Here is a 24412-nt window from a genome sequence, read left to right as displayed (position 1 = left end):
ACTGTGGTAGAATAGAACATAAAAAGCATGAAATAATATGACAGCAATGAGGAGTGGGAATGCACGAAGGGAGACCTTCCTCACATTAACGAGTAGGTGATTCTCCACACATACACCGAAGAAGCCTTTATATTGAGTCTGTGTAGATGAACTTTGGGAGAATATAGCAGTATGCATATTACACCAAAAAGGTGGTGGGGATGTACAGTTGAATTATTGGTGAAAATAATAAATACTGAACAGATACATTGTGAGACAGTATACCAAGATTTGTATAAGCCAAAACTCACAGTAAAGAGGAGGCAGGACTGCTGGGGATGGAATCAGCCAGCGTGTGGCCCTGCAAAGGTGCATTGTGGATGCTGTAGCCATCGTCGCTCTCACTTATTGGTGGTTCATTGTCTGTCTCGGACAGGTACCCCTCCCCTGCTTCTTCTTCTGGAGGCTCCTCAGGGCTGCCAACTTCACTCGTCACTTCCTCCTCCTCTTCCTCGTCATCCTCTTCCTCCTCTTCTTCACCTTGGGAATCATGAGGAACTGGAGATGCATCCTTAGGAAAGAACACAACAGACTCTTACAAACCAAAATGCTGCAAGAAACCACACACTATTGCTTGCCAACACCCACTAGTTGCCTCCACCATTGGCTGTTTTCCAGTTCCCTTTCACTATCCATCTTGCTCATTCAAATTTTATAATGTGATGCACCAGGTCCAAGCTACATTGGTGGTGAGACTGATCTTGGTGAGAGAAGAGATGTTAACTGATGCATCATGCTTCCATACAGTTTAAATAAATCCTCTCTGCAGTCTTTCACTCCAGAAAGGATATTCCAGTGGCTGAATGAGACAGTTAATGTGTTGGTTTGACAAATACCTGGACATAGTTGTGTTTTTGTTGTTAGTCATCTGGGCTAATGAGGAGGAACAGGGTAAGACCTACCCGCTGTCTACACACACAGCTTCATTAACTGGCTCCTGGAGGCCCCATGTAATTATTACACAGTAAGTGCTTAACACCAATAACCTATTTTGGCACTCCTGCATGCCTCCGTCCTCACTACAATTTACCCACTTTCTCTAGGATGTGCTTGCTTGTCTGGATCCCTTCCCATGACCCTTCGTGATCACTCTTTCTTAATTCCAGTTTCAATTAATTACCGGGTTCCTCCAGGTCGCTCGGTAAGTAACACCTTGTTGCACGTTTTTGATTTAGTCAGCGCCATGCCACATCAGCCTGAATTAAGTTCACCTTGCTGCCACATTTTCGTAGGCACGCAGCGCCACTAATTTCTTTTTCTTTCGCTTTTGCGATTGACTCATCTCTATCCTTTAATTACTCAATTGCCTGTATTATTTAGAATTTGTTTCATTCACGCTAATTTACTACTTGAATAAGTTCATATCTGGCATGTTGATTTAATTAAATTTACTTCTCTTCTAATAGCAACAAGTAGAACATCGCATGCACATTTAATAATGTACTTAACCAAACGTAATTAATTATTCAGGGACAACCTTTAAACAAATGTACCTTATCCTTACCTTATAGATTCCTCACGCTCACATTCTCGTCCTGATAATGATCTCAATTCCTTGAGATCGAAACACTGTTGACCTTTTATACAACAAAAAACTCCTTTAATGTTTAAATTCATCGTCAGGAGTTTCTGTTAATGTTGTCATTGCGATGTATATTTTAAATGTCACTTTCACTCGTCACATCACCCTTTTTTCACTTCTTTGTGAGCAAGTGAACTCCTTTCCAAAAAAAAGCTTTGATATATTATTTATTAAATAAATATTTCACTATGCCAATGCCCATCTGTGTCCCTTCGTAGATTTAGAATCTGCTATTGTTGCTCCTCCTGGCATTTATTAAATACTATATGCCACATCCCATAGGCTAAGTGATTAACCCCTTCGCTGCGGGGGTAATTCCCCCGCTGTGCTGGGGGGGAGGGGGCGCGCACGGCGCCCGCATGCTCATGACGAGCTCAGCTCGTCATGAGGCACGGCGCTCCTGTGCTCATGACGAGCTGAGCTCGTCACAGGTGCACCGGCTCCCGTGGAACGCTCAGCACAGCAGGGGAATTCTCCCCGCACCTGAGCGTTCCACGGCTCATGACGAGCTGAGCTCGTCATGAGCACCGGAGCACCGTGCCTCCTCGTCATGAGCATGGAAAAGGTTAACACTTTCTTAAATTCAACAGCTCTCGCTGCTTTAGGACCATTTTGGCCTTATATGAACTACTGCTACCTCACAATACTATTGACTACCCCAGGTGCAAATATCGGGGCACCCTTGTTTTGCACTCCACCAGTTATACTGGCCAAACATTTTTGGGTTATCTGCTGCTACCAGGAAACCATTTTTAGATCTTCATTGGCAATGTTTCTATCAGTTGACCTTATGTGATCAACAGAACAAGATTTTTATGAAGCACTATTGAAAGAGAGTATTCGGCTCCACTGACATGTCCATGTCCTTTTTACAGGATCGGATTTAGCAGATGTTGTGTCGTTTCTCAGAATAAGATTGTTTGTTGCCTCACTAAACATGGCTGCTGTGTTACATAATGATGTGGCCATGCACAAGGGTAAACCCTTGATGATACAGGAATAGAACTGGTTAGCTCACAGAATAGAGTACTAGCTGTTAGTGCAGCAATCGTTAAGGTAGGTTGAGAGGGTTTTTTCCTCAACTAAGATGGCACAAAGACAAGGAACCCTGAACCAACATTTAGGTTCTGGTGTCTAAACCAGTAATGGAGTTCAATGGGCGGATGGAGAAAGAAGGGTTGCAGTTATCACCCTGGGTTTCTTTTAGCATACAGTGTTACTTTGCACCAACAATTTTCCACACCGATAGAAGTTTATTTGATTGGAGGCTGTGTGTGTTTAAGGAGGGTAGACAGCAGCAGCAGGCGTCCTGGCAGAGGAAGGGGGAGGCAATGAATCTAAAGAAAATTGGCGCCAACTATCCTTGTGACCCAGGACGATACCCTGATAGCAGCAAGCCTTCAGTGCTGTAGGGGTCTGATAATGATGCAACATGCTGGCGGGAAGAAAGTGGCCTGTGGGTCTGATTAAATACTTGAGCCGGCAGCCCAGCAACTGCCATAATATCATATAAACAGCAAGGAAAGTGTTGCAGAGTCTCGAAAAGCAGTAGGTCAGCATGAGTCTTCTGTATAGTGCTAATCATTGGGACAGAGTAGTTCTGTTTATCACTGTAGAATCAAATGTCAGGTCTTCAGGTATCACCTAGACAGCTCTATGGCTCGGACCACAGGCCCTGCTGCATGCTCTCAGACACATACCTTTCGTGAGTCGGGTTTAAGGGCGTCTGGCCACATCCTTTCCTCCAGCCGTGACTAGCCGATGTGGATTCAATTGGACAGATCCGCTCCACCTGCTTGTATCTTTCCAACACAGTTAGTGGGAACTGAGCAGGGTCTACAACCATGGGTACATCAGGGTTTCTTGCCTTGCAGCAAAGGATGCCTCGCCTTTATTCTGCTATAGCACTGTACCAGATATGGAGGGCTGTTAACCAAACCCTATTACCCTTGCCTTATCGGTCAACTGCACCTGCTCTTCTTGTGTAAATAATTGTGTTTGGGTTTACTGGTCCTTTAATTCTGCTGATTTCCGACGCCCTGCACGCATGGGTGCTTTAGCTGCTTAGCCTAATATCAGATCTCCTGGATCCAGTTATCGTCAACAGCTTCTGAAACTCCAAGCCTGTGAAAATCTCAGCCCCAGGGGGTTGCAGCTGCATTTAGTAGCCCAGTTAGCACCTAAATGATCATGGCTGTGCCACTGCACACTCTTCATCTTCCTTGTCAATGATTACTGCCAGATTGTATCATGCATCTGTGCAAACAGTGCAGCACTACTAGTGCCACACTATCATATATCTACAAGAAGCCTTGCAGGTGCTGCTTCACCATTGTGACATCAAATTTGCTGTCTCTCAAACGTGCAAAACAATATCAGTGTACACTTTCAGCTGCGTACACCTCCACATGCCACCCACCATCACTCTTAAGAGTGAGTGAAGCATGGAGAGGTGACTAGCCAGCCAGAGCTGCGAGGAGCAATCCCCCCCTTCTGTAATTTTTTAAAAGTTAGACTTTTCTAAGGGTACAGTGGCAGCAGTGTCTTTTAAGAGTCATGAGAGTACTGGCTGAGGCTTGTGTCTACGTGAGTGCAGGGTGGGAGGTGTGCATGTGTTGAATGCAGGGTGAGAGGTGTACCTTAATGAGTTCAGCGTGCAGCACATTAAAAATTAACCTACTGACATTACCAACAATGGTTTTCCTCTTGGGCTTTATGTCTCTCAGAGTACCTGCGCTTGCAAATGTTGTGAAGTCTCTGGGCCACTATAAGAGGTGACGCTACTACAACAGACTCATATGGACACTGCTTCAGGTGGAAGAAATTCCTCTTTCGGGGCCAGCTTTAGAGTCACTCAGTATTAAGTGTGATAGGGCTGTCTTTGCTACAATGAATCCGCTAACCTGACACCCAAGTTACAGGTACAGGACCTGGTTCTGGACTTTTGAGCTTGCAGATCTCACATCTAGTCCCTTAATTCGTCCTCTCTGTTCCTGCGTCTATTTGGCAAGAGAATTGACTGATCTCCATTGGATAAACTCTTTTGATTAAGTGCTTCAAATTTTGCACCCATCCTATATGAGGGCCAGACAGGCTGTTTAAAGCAGAAGGGTTTGTTGTGCCGCCATTTCAGAGTGTCTGTTGCCAACAGAGAGCTCACTTACAGGCTGGTACTGTCTTTGGATTTGGTTTTTCAAGTTATGGGCCTGATTCAGATCTTGGCAGACAGGTTACTCAATTACAACGGTGATGGATATCCCGTCCACAGAAATACAAATCCAATAGGATATAGTGGAATTTATATTTTGGCGGACAGGATATCTATCACTACTGTGAAAGAGTAACCCACCCGCCAAGATCTAAATTAGATCCTATATGTTTTAGTCAAATTTTCTTTATTGAGTTTTAACTGGGCACAGCATTATACAGTGTCACCAAGCAACAACGGGATTGACAGGAGTTTATATTTGAATGCAAGTGAGAGAAAGTTTCCAATGTATAATGACATTTGCTATTGTGAACAAATGTTCCAGAGAGAACACTGCCAAAAAGCAGTCTGTATCAGAGTCATAATTATTGCCCAACAATGATCCCCCTAAAAAAAAAAGTATAAACTATGAACCATGAGTGAGATTATCGAAGTTACATATTATGAGATGGATGCAGGTGAACCAGGCCGAGGGTCCCACCCCAGGGGACCACAAGTAGGATAAGGTTCTTCGTTAGTTCTCTTATGGCATTATATTTGGATGAAGTACCCGTGTTCGAGTGGGGCAGGCTGTGAGGCCAATGGACAGGAAAGCAACTAAGGGACCCCATGTATATTGAAAGTTCTTAAAGTTGTCCAAGAGTATGTTGGTCATTCTTTCCATGGTCAAGTCCTGCCACAATAAGGCATGCCACTGTGTAATCGGGGGGGGGGGGGGGGGGGTTATTTTTTTCCACGAGGCTGGCAACGTCGTCTTGGCCGCCCCTAGGCATAACCAGAATATTGAGCAATCGCTTGAGGTTTGAGTTGTAAAAGATGGATCCCGCAGTCCCAACAGGGCAAATCCCGGCATGAAAAGGATCTAATAACCCAGTATGCCTTTAGTCTGTGCTAAAATTTCAGACCAGAATGGGCAGATTATCGCAAAGTCCCACCATATGTGATGAAAGTCTCCCAGCCACCCCATCCCCTCCAGCAAAGGTCAACCGTGCTGGGTAAGATTTCTTTTGGAGTTTGGTAGGGTAGGCCCTATGTGATTTATAAGACCTCAGATGAAAATCACCAAGTTTTTTCAGCAGTTAATTATTTAATTTTTTTTAAACATTTTTTATTTTCAACAAAATTGTATCAGTACATAGCATTATCAATGCAGTATTCAGGTTCCCAACACATGACTCCAACATCTTTACAACCACATCATAATGAGCAAAGGTTACATCATTTCCCTGCTTCTGGTCAATGTCCAACCAACTGTGCGGTATATCACAAGGCTGAGGAAATGAATACATAGGTAAAATACGAGGCCAAGCGGACATATCTCTCTTAGTTTGTCGATGGAGAGAGCTCAACGATATCTGTTAGCAGGGACATCACAGTGTACCTATCACGCCGCAATTCTATAGTGGATGAGATGCGGATGTCCCCTCTGTATTTATTCCACTTCCCCCATTTCCTGGGGCAACCTTGTCCCTTGAACGCAGCCTTCTCTGCAACCATATCACTGTCCATGTCTTTGGCCCAATCGCGTAAAAGTGGGACCGTGTCCACCCCCCATTTTTGTGCGATGTTACGTTTCGCGATGGCCCAACCCATCGAGGCCCACGCCAGCTCTGCTTGGGAGCGGTCAGTAGCCCCCATATATTAAGTAGGCAGAGTTGGGGAAATGGCTTTAGGGGCTTATCACATGTCCTTTCCATTTGGCGTGTGACTTTTTCCCAATAATACTGAATTTGTGGGCATTCCCATAGTATGTGAACGAAGGTACCAGTTTGATTACAATGACGGAGACATAGCGGGTCGGGCCGCCTACACAGTCTAAACAGGAGTTTAGCATCAAAATAGACTCAGTGGAGGATTTTCAGCTGGATGAGCCACAATCTCATGGGGATGGCTACTTCCTTAGGGGAGGCAGGTGCGTCTCGCCAATCCTCGTCATCTATACTTTCCAGGTCTGTCTCCCAACCCGCACGTAGTTTCTGCATCGGGTCCGCATGATTATTTACCAATTTTTTATAAGTGAGGGATATAGCCGGGGGCGCGGCCTAACAAAATGGCCGGCTAGTCGTGTTTCAGCCCAGCTCCTGCCCCACGTTTCCTACAATCCTGCATTATCCTGGCACTTTCAGGTTTTAACCAGTGCGCCTGAGGTGCGATAGCCTCCCGGACCCCGGAGACGGTCAGATCGGGCTTTTGATGGCTGCGGGGGTCCTGGTGATCCTCTCCGATCTTACCCTACAGCTCGTCCAGCAAATGGCGGCCGCCGTGCGCTAATCACAACAGCACCGGCTACGGTGAACCTGGCGGTCCAGTGGTGGTGAGGCGCCCCCCCCCCCCTCCCCCGGGAGAGGAAGAGACGGTGTGCACTCGCCGACGGGGTGTGTAATCCTGCCGACGGGTGACCCCCGGGAACAGGAGCCGGGGAGACCCACCCGGTGACAGACGGAGCATTGCCGCGGCTGCGGCCCCTACGATAGGCCGAGGCGGAGCGGCCTACAGGCCCAACCACAGACCCCGGTGTGAGTCCTGGGCGGAGAGGCTTGCACGGGTCACCGCGACCTCCCACGAGTGACAGGAGCGGGGCGACCCACACAACGTACCGGGGGAGCCCCGCTGGGGGCGGAGGAGAGGACCGGACGGCCGGGAACTGGTCCCTCGGTGTGTGCCCCTACGAGAGGCCGAGGCAGAGCGGCCTGCGCAAGTTAAGGCATCCTCCTAGGCGGGGCCTGGTGGAGCGGCCTGTATCACCTCCCGCGGGCCCCCGGTGCGCGGTGAAAGCGCCTGGAGACACCCGCTGAGGTGGGCACCCTGGACCTGGGGGAAGTTGGAGCAGCTGTGGCCAAATACTGGACCAGGGGGTGGCTGCCGGCCCCCTCCCTCGGTGATCGCTTCGGCGGGATTCCCCCGCAAACAGACAGGCCCCCCCACCGGCGGACAGTGACGAGGTAGGTCATCTTCCCTCAGGATGCATCGGGGTCGGCTGCGGAGGACAGGGGGGCGGCTAACAACTGAGAAGAGGGCAGTGGACGGCTGCGGCCTGTGGGCTCCTGGGACACTGCGACCACCAGAGGGGACAACACCCTCACGCGGGAGATGGGATGCACCTCTAACAGACTCTAACCTCTAACTCGCTCCTTTAGGGACAGTACTACGAGAGGACCAGCAGCGGAGCCCAGGGTCCAACGGAGAGCGGGTTCGCAGATACCCTGAGGTGGGTCCAATCAAAGCTAAAGATTGGAACCACTGGAGCTGATCCACGGACTGCAGGGGGCTGAGACCCAAGCAATCGGACACGGCGGGTGCTGCCAGCCCTGCAGATACTCCTGCACAGGACAACTGACTGGTAAACCTGAGGGTTTGGATAGACCAAGCGGGGTCTGGGACACTGTGAGTATTTCCCTGCTTATTATGGGGGATCTGTACGGCCCGACGAGTTGAAAATGTGGTTGGTCCCTGGAGGAATTGGAGCGTAATGTAGAAAGGGGGGTCTTAATCACCGAGTTATCCCAGCGATGGTATTAGTGTGCCACATTCAGTTCACAAAGCCGACTGTAGATTGCTGTCGCGGTCGGCTAGGCCTTGGCCGGGCAGGGCTGCGGGGTACCAGTCAGTCGGCTGAATGTTCAACTTCAAGGGAAAAGAGGTTTCTTTCTGGACTACTACGTAATAGTTTGTTTATACAAAGTTTACTCTTCCATTGTGGGCTACTAGGGAGGGTTTGAGGGGGGGAACGTCTTTGGGGCGGGGTTCGAGATCTCTTGACCAGGCCTGGATTGGGAGATGCGGTACTACCGCCTGTGGGTGGGTGATGTTGGGGGTTCCGGTTTTGATATGGGGATGAATAGCTGCCGGGTCCGAATTTGTTTTAGCTTTGCTGGGTTTATGTTGTTTGCCTGGTATGACGTCAAGATGCATTGTGGAGGGGATGCCAAAGGGCTCCAGGTGGGGGGGGCGTGCTGCTGAATATACTACATACATGGCTGGGATACATGTAAATACAAGCTAATAACGTGGAATGTCAGAGCGCTAAATAATAGGATTAAGCGGATTAGGGTGGCCACTTATCTCCGCCGGTATGGTGTCAGCTTTGCTTTCCTCCAGGAAATGCACCTTTGGGGAGATTGCCTTCAGTATGTTAAGCGTAGATGGCGGGGACAGTTTTTTGCCATATCTTACTCTGGCTTTGCTAGAGGGGCCCTAATTTGGGTAGCTCCGGGGGTTCCTTTTAAAGCCACTCACTCAAAACTGGACCCGGAGGGCAGATTTGTTATAGTAGTGGGTACCCTAGATGGACATAGTGTATGCTTGGTGAACGTATACGCCCTGAACACTGATGACGGAGAGTTTTTGGGTCGGGTACTAGGACAACTGGATATAGACCCTGATATGGAGCTCCTTATAGCTGGGGACTTTAACTGTGCTCTTGATGGAGATTTAGATAGATGCCGCCCAAAGTTAGATGCCAAACCCAAACTGAGAGAAGCATTGACCCAGATGCTCCATAGTTATGACCTGATAGATGTTTGGAGACACCAAAACCCTGCTCACCGAGTGTACTCGTGTTACACACCTGCTGCCAACACTCATAGTAGACTAGATTATTTTTTTCTCCAAGGTATGGTCATCGACCGGGTGGAGGAGATCCACTATTTGGCCCGCTACTAGTCCGATCACCCCCCCTTCTGCTTACGTACCTGGTGGGTGGCCCTCGCCCCAAGATCCCGCTCTGGAGACTCAATACGGAGGCCTTTAGCGACCCCGCATACAAGGAGGCTATTTTACAAGGACTCGAGGCATACCTAGACGTGAACTGGGGGTCGGCTAGAATAAGGGCTACTGAATGGGATGCCATGAAAGTGGTAATCCGGGGAACCTGCCTGTCCACGGAAGTAGGGGTTAAACGCGTACTGGAGAGGGAACTCCGACGACATGAGGACCGATTGGCAGAGTTGGAGAGGGACTTCCCCACAGATAAAGAACAGCAGTCGGAATGGACGGCTACCCGACAACATCTAGAAGACACCTGGGCCTCCCTTGGCAAATTTAATAGGACAGCCAGCAGAAAGAAATGGTACGCGGAGGGCGATAAGGCAGGGAGACTGTTGGCCCGCTTGATTCGGGCGGAAACCCGACCCCACCCGATCCTGGCGCTGCAAAATGCAGTAGGCCGGATGGTGTATACCCAGCAGACGATTAACGAAGTGTTCCGATCCCACCTACAAAAAATATACTCGGAGGCGCAGCCCCTGCCGGGCGCTGAGGCCGAGGACAGGTTTCTCGAGGGGATACAGCTGCCAAGCGTCGACGCGGATAGCTAGGAGGAACTGGGAGGGCCACTCCGAGAGGAGGAATTGCGTGCCGCTATAGCCCATCTGCAGACGGCTAAATCCCCGGGGATGGACGGACTCGCGGCCGAACTCTATAAAGAGTTCCGGGTATTCTGGGCCCGAAACTCCTGGAGGTGGCAACGGAGGCCTATGATCGGGGTTTGCTCCCAGACTCCATGCGAGCGGCGACAATAGTTATGATCCCCAAGCCAGGGAAAGATCCGCTCCTCCTGGGATCCTATAGGCCATATCCATGTTGAATGTGGACTTGAAAGTTATCAGCCAGGTGCTGGCCTCTAGACTCCTTCCCTATCTCCGTCGCTTGGTCCATGACGATCAGTCAGGGTTCATCCCGGGCCGGAACACCCTGCGGAACATCCGCCGTTTGGCTCACGTCATGCAAACTTTGGAGGGACAGGCCCGGCAAAACACGCTGGTATTTCTGGACATCGAACAAGCGTTCGACTCGATCCGCTGGACCTACCTCTGGAAGGTGCTTTTAAAACTAGGACTGGGGGAGGGGTTTGTGAACTGGGTTCAGCTGCTATATACCAGACCCATGGCCAGAGTCCGCACTGGTCGATGTGTCTCGGATGAGATACCTATATCGAGGGGAACACGTCAGGGGTGCCCTCTCTCCCCCCTACTATGCTCGGGGGTCGAGGTATCCGAGTGGGGGAGGTGAAGCATGTGGTGTCCCTGTATGCGGACGACGCACTGATTTATTTGAGCCAGCCGACGCAGTCACTGCCGATCTTGATGACCGCATTAACGCACTTTACGGCCGCTTCAGGCCTTGCGGTTAACAAAGCAAAATCCCAGCTTTATGCGATTGGAGAGCAGGCAGAATGGGAGGGGGTCCCACGTCCCGAGATAGGACTCCCATGGGTAGAGGATCCTCTACGCTATTTAGGAATCTGGATTGGTCGCAATTCGGCCACATTCTTCTAGCACAATATGGGACGGATAATTCTGGGTCTACGTGGAAGTATCACTTTCTGGAACACCCTTCAGCTCTCCTTGATAGGGAAGATGCCTTAATTAAGATGGTGGTCCTCCCGCGATGTCTGTACACTATGCAGGGGTCCTTCTTCGAGATACAGCACCGGGTTTTTCGGGAATTGGATTCCCTCTAGGTCCTTCTACTTTGGAATGGGAAGAGATGCAGAGTGAGTTTGGAGGTCCTGAAACGCAGGTGGGGCGCGGGGGGTCTGGAAGTCCCCGACCTGGAGCTAAACTACTTCGCCTCACAACTGCAACACGCGATCGCTTGGCTAGATACAGACGCCTCTTGGGAGCGGCCCTTGTTGGCAGGAACCTACGGGAGTGGGCAATTGGGAGCGCAGCTATGTCAAGTGGGAGGGTGGCGGAATCATTCCCCCCCGCTGGCACGTCTGGTGGCCGCAATATGGGATCGGGTGACGAGGCGTCTCATCCATCATAAGCCATTCGCCCCTGATTTAGATCTGTGGCTCATGTCGTCCTTTGCACGGATTGCGCAGGTCATGTCCACCGATAAATGGGTAGACGGGGATGCTTGATGCTGGCGGATCTGTACCCAAATGATAAATTGGTCACCTATCAGGATGCGGTTGCCACCTTTGAGCTTGGCCCCGGGCAGTTTCTCCAATACGCTAAAATGGTGGCGACCGCGCGGCAGCTGTGCCCCATGTTCCCGGATGCCCCGGCACACACTCGCACGCTGATCACTATGTTGGCAATGGCGGGGGGTCGGAAATTCGTGACCCACCTGTATAGGGCTCTGCAAGAGGATAAAAAGGCGTGACCTCTGGCGATAGAGGATAGATGGCAGCGGGTGTGTCCACAGGAGATCACTTCACGTGAATGGGAAAAAATACACGAGAGTGTGTGGAAGGCCTCAGTGAGTAACCGATTTAAACAAATCCAATATAATATTGTACACGTGACCTACCTCTCTCCTAAACGTCTCCAGACCATAGACAATTCCAGAGATGCCCACTGCCCGAGATGTCGCAGCCCCTTAGCAGATTTTGTGCATATGATGTGGACGCCTGAAACTGAACTCAGACAAGACGGAGGTCCTCATCCTGGGCTCCACGCCCTCCGCCTGGGACGACTCCTGGTGGCCCCCCGCCCTGGGCACCGCGCCCAAACCGACGGACCACGCACGCAACCTGGGCTTCATCCTGGACTCCTCCCTCTCCATGACCAGACAAGTCAACGCCGTCTCCTCGTCATGCTTCAACATCCTGCGCATGCTACGTAAGATCTTCCGGTGGATCCCCACCGAGACGAGGAAGACGGTCACCCAAGCCCTCGTCACCAGCCGACTGGACTACGGCAACGCCCTCTACGCCGGAACCACTGCCAAACTCCAGAAGAGACTCCAGCGGATCCAGAACGCCTCGGCGAGACTCATCCTCGACATCCCCCGACGCAGCCACATCTCCGGACACCTGAGAGATCTGCACTGGCTCCCGGTCAACAAGAGAATCACCTTCCGTCTCCTCACCCACGCACACAAAGCCCTACACGACCAAGGCCCGAGCTACCTCAACAACCGGATCAACTTCTACACTCCCAAGCGCCTCCTCAGATCCACCAACCACGCCCTCGCCGCCGTCCCCCGCATCCGAAGAGCGACAACAGGAGGAAGATCCTTCTCCTACCTGGCCGCCAAGACCTGGAACTCACTTCCCACCGATCTGCGCCTGACCCAAGACCACCTCTCCTTCAGGAAGAAGCTCAAGACCTGGCTGTTCGAGCAGTAGCGGCACCCCCCCCCTCCCAGCGCCTTGAGACCCTACGGGTGAGTAGTGCGCTCTACAAATGACCTGATTGATTGATTGATTGATTGATTGACGTGCCCGGTCCTCCAAGCATACTGGACGTCGGTTCTGGAGGTTTTGCTGAAGGTGTCGGGTTGGGTGATAGATTTGGACCCACGCCCCTGCCTCTTAGGCCTAATCCCCCGGGACCCCAAGCGAAAGGTGAGCAGGCGGTTTTTGATACTGGGCCTGGTTATAGCCCGTCGCCGTATTGCGATCCATTGGTTGTCCCCACAGGGCCCGACGCTGCAGAAGTGGAAGACAGACCTGAGAGAATGGGCGCTGGCAGAGGAAGAGCACATGAGGCACACAAGGAGAGATGGAAAGTTACCGGAGGTCCTACAGGCCTGGGGAGTAATGTTTCAGGAGCTGGTGGGATTAGACTCCCCCTTGACGCAAAATAACTCAGAGGTGGGAGGTTCGGGACGGGGAGAGGCTCAGCCTACAGGCGATGTGGCACCTGGGGACCCATTGTAAGGAACAGACGACATAGACCCCATCCTTTACCATGAAAATTGTTGTTCACTACTTTTCTCTTTCTTGACCGTGATTAGATAACCAGAACGCACAAGGTGTTCCTTTTTTCTTTTTTTCTTTTTTCAGACCCGGCAGCAGGAGGGGGGGGGGGGAGGGGAGAGTTGGGGAAGACTTGGGGGCGGGTGGTTAAGGGAGTTTCCACGGAATTCAATAAGACTGATGCGATGCATAACTATGCAATGAGTACTCAAGGGGATGTTATAGGCCACCGTTTTCCTCGCTATTGTTATGCTATAGACTGTTTGTTAACGTTATCCCAGAGGATTACTTATGACCGAGAGCGATTTTGCTGTAAGTCTGTACCTGGTGTCATATGTTTTTTTTGTGTGCTGGATGTAAAAAACTTGAAAATATGATAAATAAAGTCTTTAAAAAAAAGTGAGGGATATAGCCTTGTGGTCTATGGGGTCTAATATCAGCCGGTCTTCTAGGGGGGAAGACTCAGGGATAGGGATCCCCTTTGGCATGGAAGCCGAAATGGCGTGACTGATCTGGAGGTATCTGAAGGTTTCCGTGTGTGTCAATTGGTACTTTGTCTGGAGGTCCGCAAATGTGGCTAGCTTCCCTTTCACCCACATGTCCCCTACTGTGGATATCCCGATTGTGTCCCATTTATCAAACCCGGGGCATTTACTAAGTCGTCCCAATATATTCGGTTGCCAGAGTGGAGTTGCTTTAGTCAAACGGTTATGCCAACCCAACTTCTTTGTGACTTCATGCCAAACCTCAACCGTCCGGGCTGTGGGGCCAGTCAAGCTAAGTTTACTGGGATTGGCATACAGTGCCCTATTATAGTCGCCCTGCCCCATGAGCCAGTCATACCATCCCATGGTGAGCTTATTAATTGCAATACGTGGCGGACGGTCGTCCCACAGTAGTCCCGCACGACCCTATCAATTTGGGAGAAATAGGAGTCTGGGATAGGATTGGGAATGTTCTGTAACGCATACAGAAAGCGCGGAAGCGCACGCATCTTAAAAAGGGCTGCAAGCCCCAGGAGAGGGAGAGGGAGAGATTGCCAGTGTAGGGCATCTGATTTGAGACGTTGAAGAGGCCCCAGCAGGTTCTGTTTGAAGAAAAGGTTAACATCCGGGGTAACAAAGATACCCAGGTAGCAAAAACCCTGGGATGCCACTGGAATCTCATAGCCCCGACGACTGGATGGGGAGGTCGCCCCATAATGCATACATCTGAGATTTGGACCAATTTATCTTGTATCCGGAGTGTTACGCCAAATATATAATATATGGGGAGTTCCCGCTGCAGAGATTGCGCTGGAGAGGCCAAATAGAGAAGAATATCATCCGCGTATAGCGAGATGTGGTCCTCATGGTCTTAAGTCCATTTAAGTCCCCTTATTTCTAGATCTCCCCTAACCCTAACGGCCAGTGGCTCTAGTACCAGGGCGAAGAGGAGTGGAGACAGGGGACAACCTTGCTTCGTGCCCCGTCGGAGAGGAAAAGTGGCTGAGCGGTGATTTTTAACAGTGGCATGTGCGGTGGGCTGTGTATACAGTAGCCTAATCCATCTTATTACCTTGGGTTCAAACCCCATGAGAGCAACACGGCAAAGAGAAACTCCCATTAAATGGTGTCAAATGACATGGTGGCATCTAATAATAATAAGATCGCGCCTTCCCTGATGGTGCCAAGTTTACCAAGGGCCCCGTTCACCCTTCGCAAATTCCGTGCCGTGTTTCTTCCCGGCATAAATCCGGACTGGTCCGGGTGAACCAGTCCGGTGATATAAGGAAGGAGTCGATTGGCCAGTAGTTTGTCCAAGATCTTAGCCTCAATGGTAAGGAGGGAGATAGGACGGTATGATTTACAGTCTTCTGTCGGTTTATGGACAACTGCTATAGAGGCGATTCCGATATCAGCCGGAAGGAGTCCCGACTCAAAACATTCCATGTACAGACTCAACAAGTGGGGAGCTAATTTAGCTGCCATGGGTTTAAAAAGTTCAAAAGGGAGTCTGTTAGGACCCATCGCTTTGCCAGAGCGGACGTCCTGTATGGCCTTTTGACTCTCCCTCTCAGTAATGTCCATCTCTAGGGCGTCCCTATCTTGTGGGGAGAGACTCACCACATTTATAGTGGCAAGGAGATCGTCCGACAGCGGGGCTTGAGATGTCTATGATATACTAGAAACTTCCTCAAAATGAGATGCAAAGGTGTCAGCCATTTTATGAGAGTCGGTGAGAAGTGCACCACCAGGGCCAGCTATCGCATGGACCCATCTCGAGGCTTGCTCCTTGCGTTCCAGCCATGCCAGGAGTTTGCCTGTGCGTTCACCTCGTTCATAGATTCTATGACGGGTAGATAGGGAGCGCGCCGTGGCTTCTTCCAAAAGAAGTTGCCTATAGTCCTGTCTTCTAATCTTTAAAATATGTTGGGTAGTAGGATCGGGGGCACGAGCGACAGCCTCTTCCATGGGCAATATATCTGCTTCCATCTCAACCACTCTCTTAGTGTGCTAAGTCCTATGTCCCACCATTAACGACAGCGCCAAACACTCCCCATAGTATCCCTGATGAAGCAACTGAACCCACATTTTCCGCAAAGTAGTAATCGGTATCTTTGAGTAGTGCCTCTTTGTCGCCGTCTCTGCCCTCACTGTGATTGCTCGTATCAGCGCTATGAGACCTAAGGGAGATATATGCACTTAACAAATGTCAAATAACAAATGTGTGGTATCTTTAGCGCCCACGGCTCTATACTAAGGGTTCTGTGGCGTCTGGCTCGCTGCCGAAAGTAGAAAGGATAGGCGAATTATCGGATATCCCGCGTGATAAGCAGCTGGATCTCGTGAAAGCCCGTACATCTTGTGCATGCATAAACAGGTAATCAATTCGTGACTGGCTACCGTAGGCCCCCGATTGGAACGTGTGGTGTGTATGCAATGGGTTCAGCCACCTCCATATGTCCACAACGCCAAGGGCGTCAGCGAACTCGTGGAGCTGAGAGCCCTGCAGCTGGTCCTCTCGAGGTGGAAGACGGTCCGGTAGATCCATCCATGGTTAAGTTAAAGTCGCCCCCCAGGATCAACACTCCCAAGGGTAATTCCAATAGTAAAGCCCCTACATCACGTAGTGTCAGTCGCTGTAACCCGGGGGGGCATATACGGAGACTATATTAAGGACATGTCCCTCCCAGGTGCCCGTGACAGCTGAGTATCTACCCTGAGCGTCGGTCCAGGTGTTGTGTATTTTATATGGGCAGCACTTTCGGAGGAGAATCCCCACCCCTCCTGAGCCCAAGGGGAATCCGGAGTGAACTATCATTCAATACCACTTTCTGTTCAGGGCCCCACATGAGTTTCCTACCAAGTGCGTCTCCTGGAGCATCACAATGTCAAGCTCCTGTCGTTTGATATATTGCAATACAATACCCCTCTTAATCTTATCTCCTAGGCCAATAACATTCCAAGTCAATAAGTTATGATCTACTCCAGTTGCCATCTAATTGTTTTGTTGGGAAGAGTGAACATCCATAGGGACCTGTCCGCTAAGGGTCCCCCAGAGCCCCCCTCCATGATAGAATCTAATTGGCGGACAGAAACAGTGTAAGTGAATTCCTTATTCATAAGGGACAGTGGGACCAGGTGTTTCACCGGAGAACCAAGCTTAGCAATGCACTGATACAAAAACCACAAAAAACATAAACAATAAACCCTGCCCCCACCCAGTGTGGACCCCCTACCCCCACCCTGCCTCCCTGCACAACGGGTCTGGAACCACCCGCCACCCCCAACTTGCAGAGTGCCTGTCGTCACATATATCAACTTCGGGTACGTGAACAACCCCACTGCCTGAAGTAACAATCCACAATCATAACAGCTAGCCAATAATAGTGCCAATAAGACCCATGGGCGGAACATACTCAAATGAATGTCGGGTAACGCAGTGCAAAGACAGAGCACATGTATCAGACATATCCGGACAATTAAGGATCATACATAAAATTTCAATGCCAAAAGTCTAAACAGGAAGAAACTACAGCTGGAGCACAATATCTATTCCCAGCTGAATGTGACAGGCACAGATTTAACAGTCTCTCTTACTTGTCCAATGTTCGTAGTCACTCCGTAGGGCTCTGAGAATCTGAATCAGAGTGAGGAGGGGACCGTCGCTGTTGACGCCGGTCCCTGGCTCCGTCGGCTGCAGATATAGATTTGCGTGATCTCTTACCCACTGTACGCCAGCCGTCAAGCCAGTCCCAGGCATCCTCAGGTCTCGTGAAGAACCACAGCTTGCCATCTGATTCCACTCAGACTTTTGCTGGGAACAACATGGCATATTTGATCTTCTGGTCTCTGAAGGCTTGCTTCACTTCCAGGAAGCTACAACGTTGTTTTTGGACCCTTAAGGTGAAATCCGGGAAGAAAGGACACCTTACTGTTTTCAAATGTCAGCGAGGGGCCGGCCGCGCAGTCTGGAGGATGTCGCGGTCACGAAAGTGAAACACTCGGGCAAGAAGCAGTCTGGGGGGGCGCCCAGTTTCAGCCTACCCCCAGCTACACAGTGAGCTTGTTCAATAGAGAAACACTCGGACAGTCCTCGTGGCTGAAGTCGCTGGATTATCAGCTCCTCAACGAACAGGTCGGCTGCCTGCCCCTCTGCCCGTTCTGGAATTCCAAGAATCCGAACGTTGTTGCGCCTCATTCTGCCTTCACAATCGTCTAGTTGTATGGTCATTGCCTCAGGGAATGTTCGCAGCTTGGTCACCTGTTTTTTTAGAAGGGCTGTATCAGTCACCAAATCTTTAGTAGTGTTCTCAACGGTACTCACGCGATCTGCCATTTTCCTCATGTCTTCCCTAATTAAGACAACTTCTGCGGCTACTGTGTCCATACAGGTTTTGAGAGAGGTCTGGTACAGTGGTTATAGCCGCTAAAATATCTTTGTTTGTAGGCTCTGAACTCTCACTCTGAGTTGCAGCAGTGTCCTGGCCTTCCTCTTGAGTCTTCTGCCACACATATTTGTCTTATTTGGCCTGCATGGCAGTTCGCCCGCTGCTGCCAGTCGCCATGTTTGCTCCACCGAAGGGGGCGTGATATAGGGCCGGGATGCAACAGCTACTCAACGCCGCCTGCAGAGGGATCTCCCACTCGGCCTGTCGGTTTCGGCAAGCGGCATCCCAACCCCCAAGCAGATGAATCACTATTTAGCGCCCATAAGAAGGGCAGAGGGCTGTGGTCGCCCACTGTGATGTGGTAGCTGGAGGCCCTGGCTTCTTTGAGCTCAGTGGGCCACCGTTCTGATAGCCCCTCTTCGGTTAATACCGACGAATCCTCTTTAGGTCCAGTCCCAAGACCGATCACCAGCTGGAGCACCAATCCGTCTCCTCCCCTCAGAGGTCTATAATGGCTGCCTTCTTAACCCCTCTCGGCTGGCAGCAGGTAGCAAGCCGGATGCTGTGGCCCCTCTGGAAGCTCCGCACTTTGTGAAGGCTGCTGCACATTCTATATGGCTCTGTGTCCCGTTGGGGGTTCCACGTGTGAGTGGGCCTATTTGTTGGTAGTATCGACGGCCCTCAGGACTACATATGGAATTGGAGGGGCAGGCAGGATAAGAACCGCGTTGGGTTCTAGGGCCACGGGGAGGCCCGCTCCAGTTCCACAAGCCCCTTGCAACTGTGGGTGATGGTGGCAACGCGGGGAATCGGCCTCAGCCGGCGCCAGATTTTTCCCCCTCCCCGGCTTCCACTAACCTGCCGGAATGCATGACGAGATGTCCCCTGAACGGTCGACGTCATCAGGGATAAGGGCGCCGCTCGTCCGCCACTTTCGATTTCAGCCGCGGGCCAGACCTCAACCGCGGCGTTGCGTTTAACTGGTCTGCCGAGGAGCGACACTCCCTTCCGGCGGCTTCACGTTGGGTGGCCACACAAGGGCCCCTCTGATTTCCCCCCAATTTCGTATGCTTCCTAGGCAGTAGCAGCAATCTTCATTAAACCCCTCAGGAAGGAGATTTTGCCGGGCGGATGAGTTTAATCGGATATTTCGGGAGTGGAGCGGCAGAGCTCGGCTACCGTGCAGCCATTCCCATCTGCAGTTGGCCACGCCCCCCAGCAGTTCATTTTTTTATCTCTTAGCTCACACTTTTCCTGGGCTATTCTTTCTACCAGAGCGCAACATAAGTTCTGTGTGGTTATGTGTGGGGCGGAGTCTAAAGACATTGAGTCTCCTAGGTGTGTGAAGCATCCTAGTTGGGAGTGAAGGGACCTGTACATGGTTTACGTCATTTTGTATCCCAGAAAAGACAGTATGTTGACAACTGCTTGAAACGTTGAAGGAGGTAGAGAGGTGGGCTAAGGTGGTGGGGAAAAGGTTTGGATAAGTGGTGACACTGAAAAGAGATATCTATTGTGACATGCTTTCCTAGATGAATTGGAATTACAGACAGAAGGGATAAGAGGTAACAACACAGAAGAGAAGGAAGAGAAGGAAAATGTTCCTAGCTTGTCTAAGCATCTGTAGCTTCTAGTAGTACGAGTTACTTACCTTCGGTAACGATGTATCTGGTAGAGACGATTCTAGCCGCAGATTCCTTAACGTAGAATTATCCCCAGGCGTGAGACTGGATCCGGAAAACTTTTGTGCCACAGCACCCCTGCGCGCCGGGGGGGACGGCACCACGTGACTCCGCCCTGACGTCGTCCGCGTTCATGACGTCAGCGAGGATACATAAGTCCTACCCCGGCGCACCTACGTCAGTTTTCTTCGGAGAACTTTCAGCACCACAACGAGGAGCCATCACAAACAAAACTGTGAGAATACTGGAACAGTGTGCGAATACCCAGCTATACAGAAGGGAAAGAAACAAATGGTGAGGAACAGTACCATCCAGAATAGTGCCAGGTACTAAGGCACCAAGTTATGGAATGAAAGAATAGAGCGCAGCTACTGTAAGAAAGACTGTAACCAACATAACAGCCTCCCTGGAGGCAGAAGGCATGTGAAAAAGGGTACAGCAGACGAAGAAACCTGCAACCATCGCCCGGATCCAAGAAGGGTTCCAAGGCCAGAATGGAAGAGCAGTGACAAGTCATCCCCCAACAACACCAGCAAGGGGGGATCTCCTAAAAGAACTGAGGGTCGAGACCCAGCCAGGGGACCACAACCCCAAGGACTGTAAGAGTCAGAAGTGCAAGCAACACAAGGAAGCAGGGCACAACGAACCCTACATTGGAGACCAAATGTATGGGCGCAAAAATACCTACGCATTTGCCCACCAATCTCCAGAAAGGAAGGAATGGAGCAACAACAACAACAAGGCGAGCACCCCCCTGAAGCAGGCGAGTACAGAAGACCGAGCGGGGTCCTCGCAGAAACGGGGAGGAAGGGCGGGTCATGAAGGAATCTGCAGCTAGAATCGTCTCTATCAGATACATCGTTACCGAGGGTAACTCGTACATCTGAAAGAGACTACTAGCTGCAGATTCCTTAACGTAGAATAGATACCCTAGCCATGCCCAAGGGGGAGGAGGGTATGCGAGAGGACCACTCCAGCTCAGACGAGCACAAGACCCCCAACAGGGGACCAGTCACGGGGACAGGGAAAAATAACCCAGTCCACCGCAACAGGGGAGGAGTCACAGGCCCTAAGCTGAATAGCCTGAACAAAGGCAACACTGGCCTCAGTAGGGAGCAGCGGAGGGGAAAGTAATTCCTCCGTGGGTGACGGTTGCAGACTGAGCCGCCCATCCCCAAGTCCAGGGGGGGAGGGGGCAGCTCCGGAATAGAGGAGGATCCACAGATGAATGGGAAACCTGAAGGGCCCCAGGGGAAGGCGGAGAGGCCGGTGGAGAAGCCAGCCGCGAGCCACGGAAAGAAGGGTTGGAGGATTTAGACCGTGGGAACGGCAAAGAGACTTCCCCGGAAGATGCCAGTGAAAAGGCAACAACACAGCGCCCTGTCTCTGGGGAGGAACACACCAAGAGATGACAGACCTCTGGAGAAGAAGGGACCTCAGGAGACGAATTCAGAACCCGATGCTGGCGCGGCTCCGTGGAGTCCGCCATCGGCGCCTGATCGACGTCAACCGGCGCCGGAGTGGGCATCCGTGGCGCCGGACCGACTCCTGCCACCACGTCCTCTCCAGGAGAATGGGGCGAGGTCGATGCAGGAACGGAGAAGGTGCGGCGCCGAAAAGGTGCCGGCTCAGCCTCAGACGGGGCAGCCGCCCGCGTCGAGGACCAAGAGGGACTCTGGAAGGCACCCCAGGTCCCTGCCTCAACCCGCGACTCTACCGGAGCCGGCTCGACCTCTGGTGAGGCAGCCGCCTGCTCAGAGTCCCGAAGGGGACAAGCCCGGAGTCCCGGTGATCACCTGCGACACCACAGGGAGCCCCGTAGGGATTTGCGGCGAGGCAGGGACGCTAGGCGCCGAAGACGGGAGCCCCGGAGGACTACACCTCGATGACGCCACCCTCCTACGACCTGAAGCTGAAACCTTCAGCGCCGGGGCCGGAGCCGCCAGTGACGCCGCGGGAGTCACTGCGCGAGACAAGGGATCCGCAGACGTCACAGGAGGTGAAGGAAGGGACAAAGAAGCCTATAGCGTCGCAGCGTAGGCTGTCATTTGGGCCCTAGTCGCCTCAACACCGGGAAATGGCGGGTCAGGAGGTGACAGATGGGGGCGCCTGTCCCGGGGAGACGGCGCCCACCGTGGAAGGAGGACAGGGCCTCGGAGACAAACTTAAGGACCTACCAGCCGGTGAGCCACGCCCAAAGGGTCACTGCAAAAGACCTTGTCGCAGACGAAACCGGCGGATCCTTGCCTCCGAGGCAGGGACGGACGCTGGGACGACACCGACCTGGACAAGCGTGCCGACAGCAACTTCATCCAGCGCTCCCGCCGTGATTTAGGCTTAAGATGCTGGCAGGCGTCCCAACTCTCCGAGTCGTGGTGCTTACCCAGGCACCACATGCAAATCGGAGGAGGGTCCGTCGCCGACATGGGACGTGCACAGGAGGTACACATCATGAAGCCCGAAGGCATTCGCACACTGTTCCGCGTAAAGCCAAATCTTGAAAAAAAAGAGAAGGCCTGTAAACAGGCCAGGACACAATCCGGATCTGCGTTGCACACGGAAAGAGAAAAAACTGACGTAGGCGCGCCGGGGTGGGACTTATGTATCCTCGCTGACGTCACGAACGCGGACGACGTCAGGGCGGAGTCACGTGGTGCCGTCCCACCGGCACGCAGGGGTGCTGTGGCAGAAAAGTTTTCTGGATTCAGTCTCAAGCCAGGGGATAATTCTACGTTAAGGAATCTGCGGCTAGTAGTCTCTATCAGATCTATGGATTCACTCGCTTTGCATACTTACGGCATCTAGTGTTGGGCTTGCACAAATGCAAGTTGTTTTTCTTGGATTAAGTCTTCAGTAGAGATATTGCGTGCATCTTCCCTAGCCCACAATGCACTAGAACAGACAGCACTCTAAATTGTTTTTCCCCAGCAGGTGGGTGATGAAAGTAGAGTCTAACACAGCTGATCAAGAAGAATGTGTATGTTGCATTGCAATGAAGTAATACTAAACATATTAAATAGCAGCTTGTTGTTTCGTGGGTGGCGGGAGGGTGCATGTGAACCTATAGCACTACAAGGTACAAATTATATGGTACCATTTTTGGTATGTTGCACATGCTGCTGAAGATAACATGCTGTGCATATACTTAAAGGCATTATACTCCTATAAAGTGATGGCTAGTGAACATATAATGTAGTTGTTCAGAATAAAGTTCTCAATACTGTTCGGCCAACTAAATCCTCGTTAAGAGTTTTAATGTCCTCCTAGTGCTCAGTGAACATGTGTTGACCAAGTAGCAGTTTTGCAGACTTCCGTTATTGGTAAGTATCTTAAGAAGGCCACTGTTGTTCCCTTCTTTCTAGTGGGGTGTGTGCTGAGCACTGACTGCAGTGTGCGCTTAGCACAGCATATTTGTATGCACTTAATTATCCATCTCCCAATACCAGCATTGATGAGGTTCTGCAAAAGCAATAAAAAGTTGCTTTGATTGGGGATGGATTTTGTCCTATCAATGTAGGACATTTGGGCTCTCATGACATCTAAAGTGAGTAATGCTCTTTCTGCCACTGTTTGGTGTTTTGTAAAAGAGAGGATGTGGCCTAACAGCTAGAGCGGTGGAACTCGAAGCTGGGGAACCAGGTTCGAGTCTTGGCAGGGAAACTTAACATCCTGCAATTCTGGGCAACTCACTTAATCTTCCCGTGCCTAACAAAAGAAATGAATGTGTCTGTCTGTAACCCAACTTGTGCTCATGTAAAGCGCTCTGATACCTTCGGGTATAGTTTGCGCTTTATAAAACTACCAAAAAATAAATAAAGGAAACAGAGACTTTAATGGTCTGTCTCACATGAAAATGGAACCCACCTTTAGCAGAAAACCAGGATTTAATCTGGTAACAATTCTATTCTTATTAACTTGACTAAAGGGTTTTTCTACTGTTAGCAATTGCATTTCACTAACTCTCCTCAATTATATAATTGCAACGAGGAAAGCTAACTTAAGTGGAAGGAATTGAATATCACAAGAGTGTAGTGGCTCAAAAATAAGTCGATTGAGTGTTATGAATTGAACATGTAGGTTGCAAGTATGGGCCAGTGGAGTTCTAGGAGGGAAAATTGTTTTAGGCCCTCCATGAAGCTGGGAATGACAGATATGCCAAGAATGACAGGTATCTGGAGCAAAGAAGTTTGTTCTATATCTCACAAATGTGCTGCCAAAGCAGGTAGATGTAATCTTATGGAAGTGTATGCTAATCCAGATTTGAAATTGTAGAACATAACGATTACTATCCTACACCGATGTAGTAAAGGGTTGTGCCTGTTTGCTTATACAGCAATGGGCAAATATTTTCCTTTTCCGGCATACCACGCCCGAGTGG

At 50.8% G+C, this 24412-nt stretch overlaps 1 protein-coding gene across 10 annotated transcripts in view; it reads right to left on the bottom strand.

The window, feature by feature from the left end:
* The window catches only part of BRD8 (bromodomain containing 8), a 791877-nt gene that overhangs the window by 524990 nt on the left and 242475 nt on the right, over positions 1–24412 (bottom strand). For all 10 annotated transcript variants that reach the window (XM_078652722.1, XM_078652724.1, XM_078652723.1 and 7 more), the window contains one exon: positions 291–550. In XM_078652722.1, coding sequence (XP_078508848.1) covers positions 291–550 — 260 coding nt within the window. The remainder of the gene's footprint in view (positions 1–290; positions 551–24412) is intronic.

The sequence above is a fragment of the Lissotriton helveticus genome, chromosome 7 (genome assembly GCF_964261635.1).
Source record: "Lissotriton helveticus chromosome 7, aLisHel1.1, whole genome shotgun sequence".
Taxonomy (NCBI): Eukaryota; Metazoa; Chordata; class Amphibia; order Caudata; family Salamandridae; genus Lissotriton; species Lissotriton helveticus.
The sequence above is the reverse complement of the archived record's forward strand: the minus strand, read 5'-3'. Positions and strand labels throughout refer to the sequence as shown.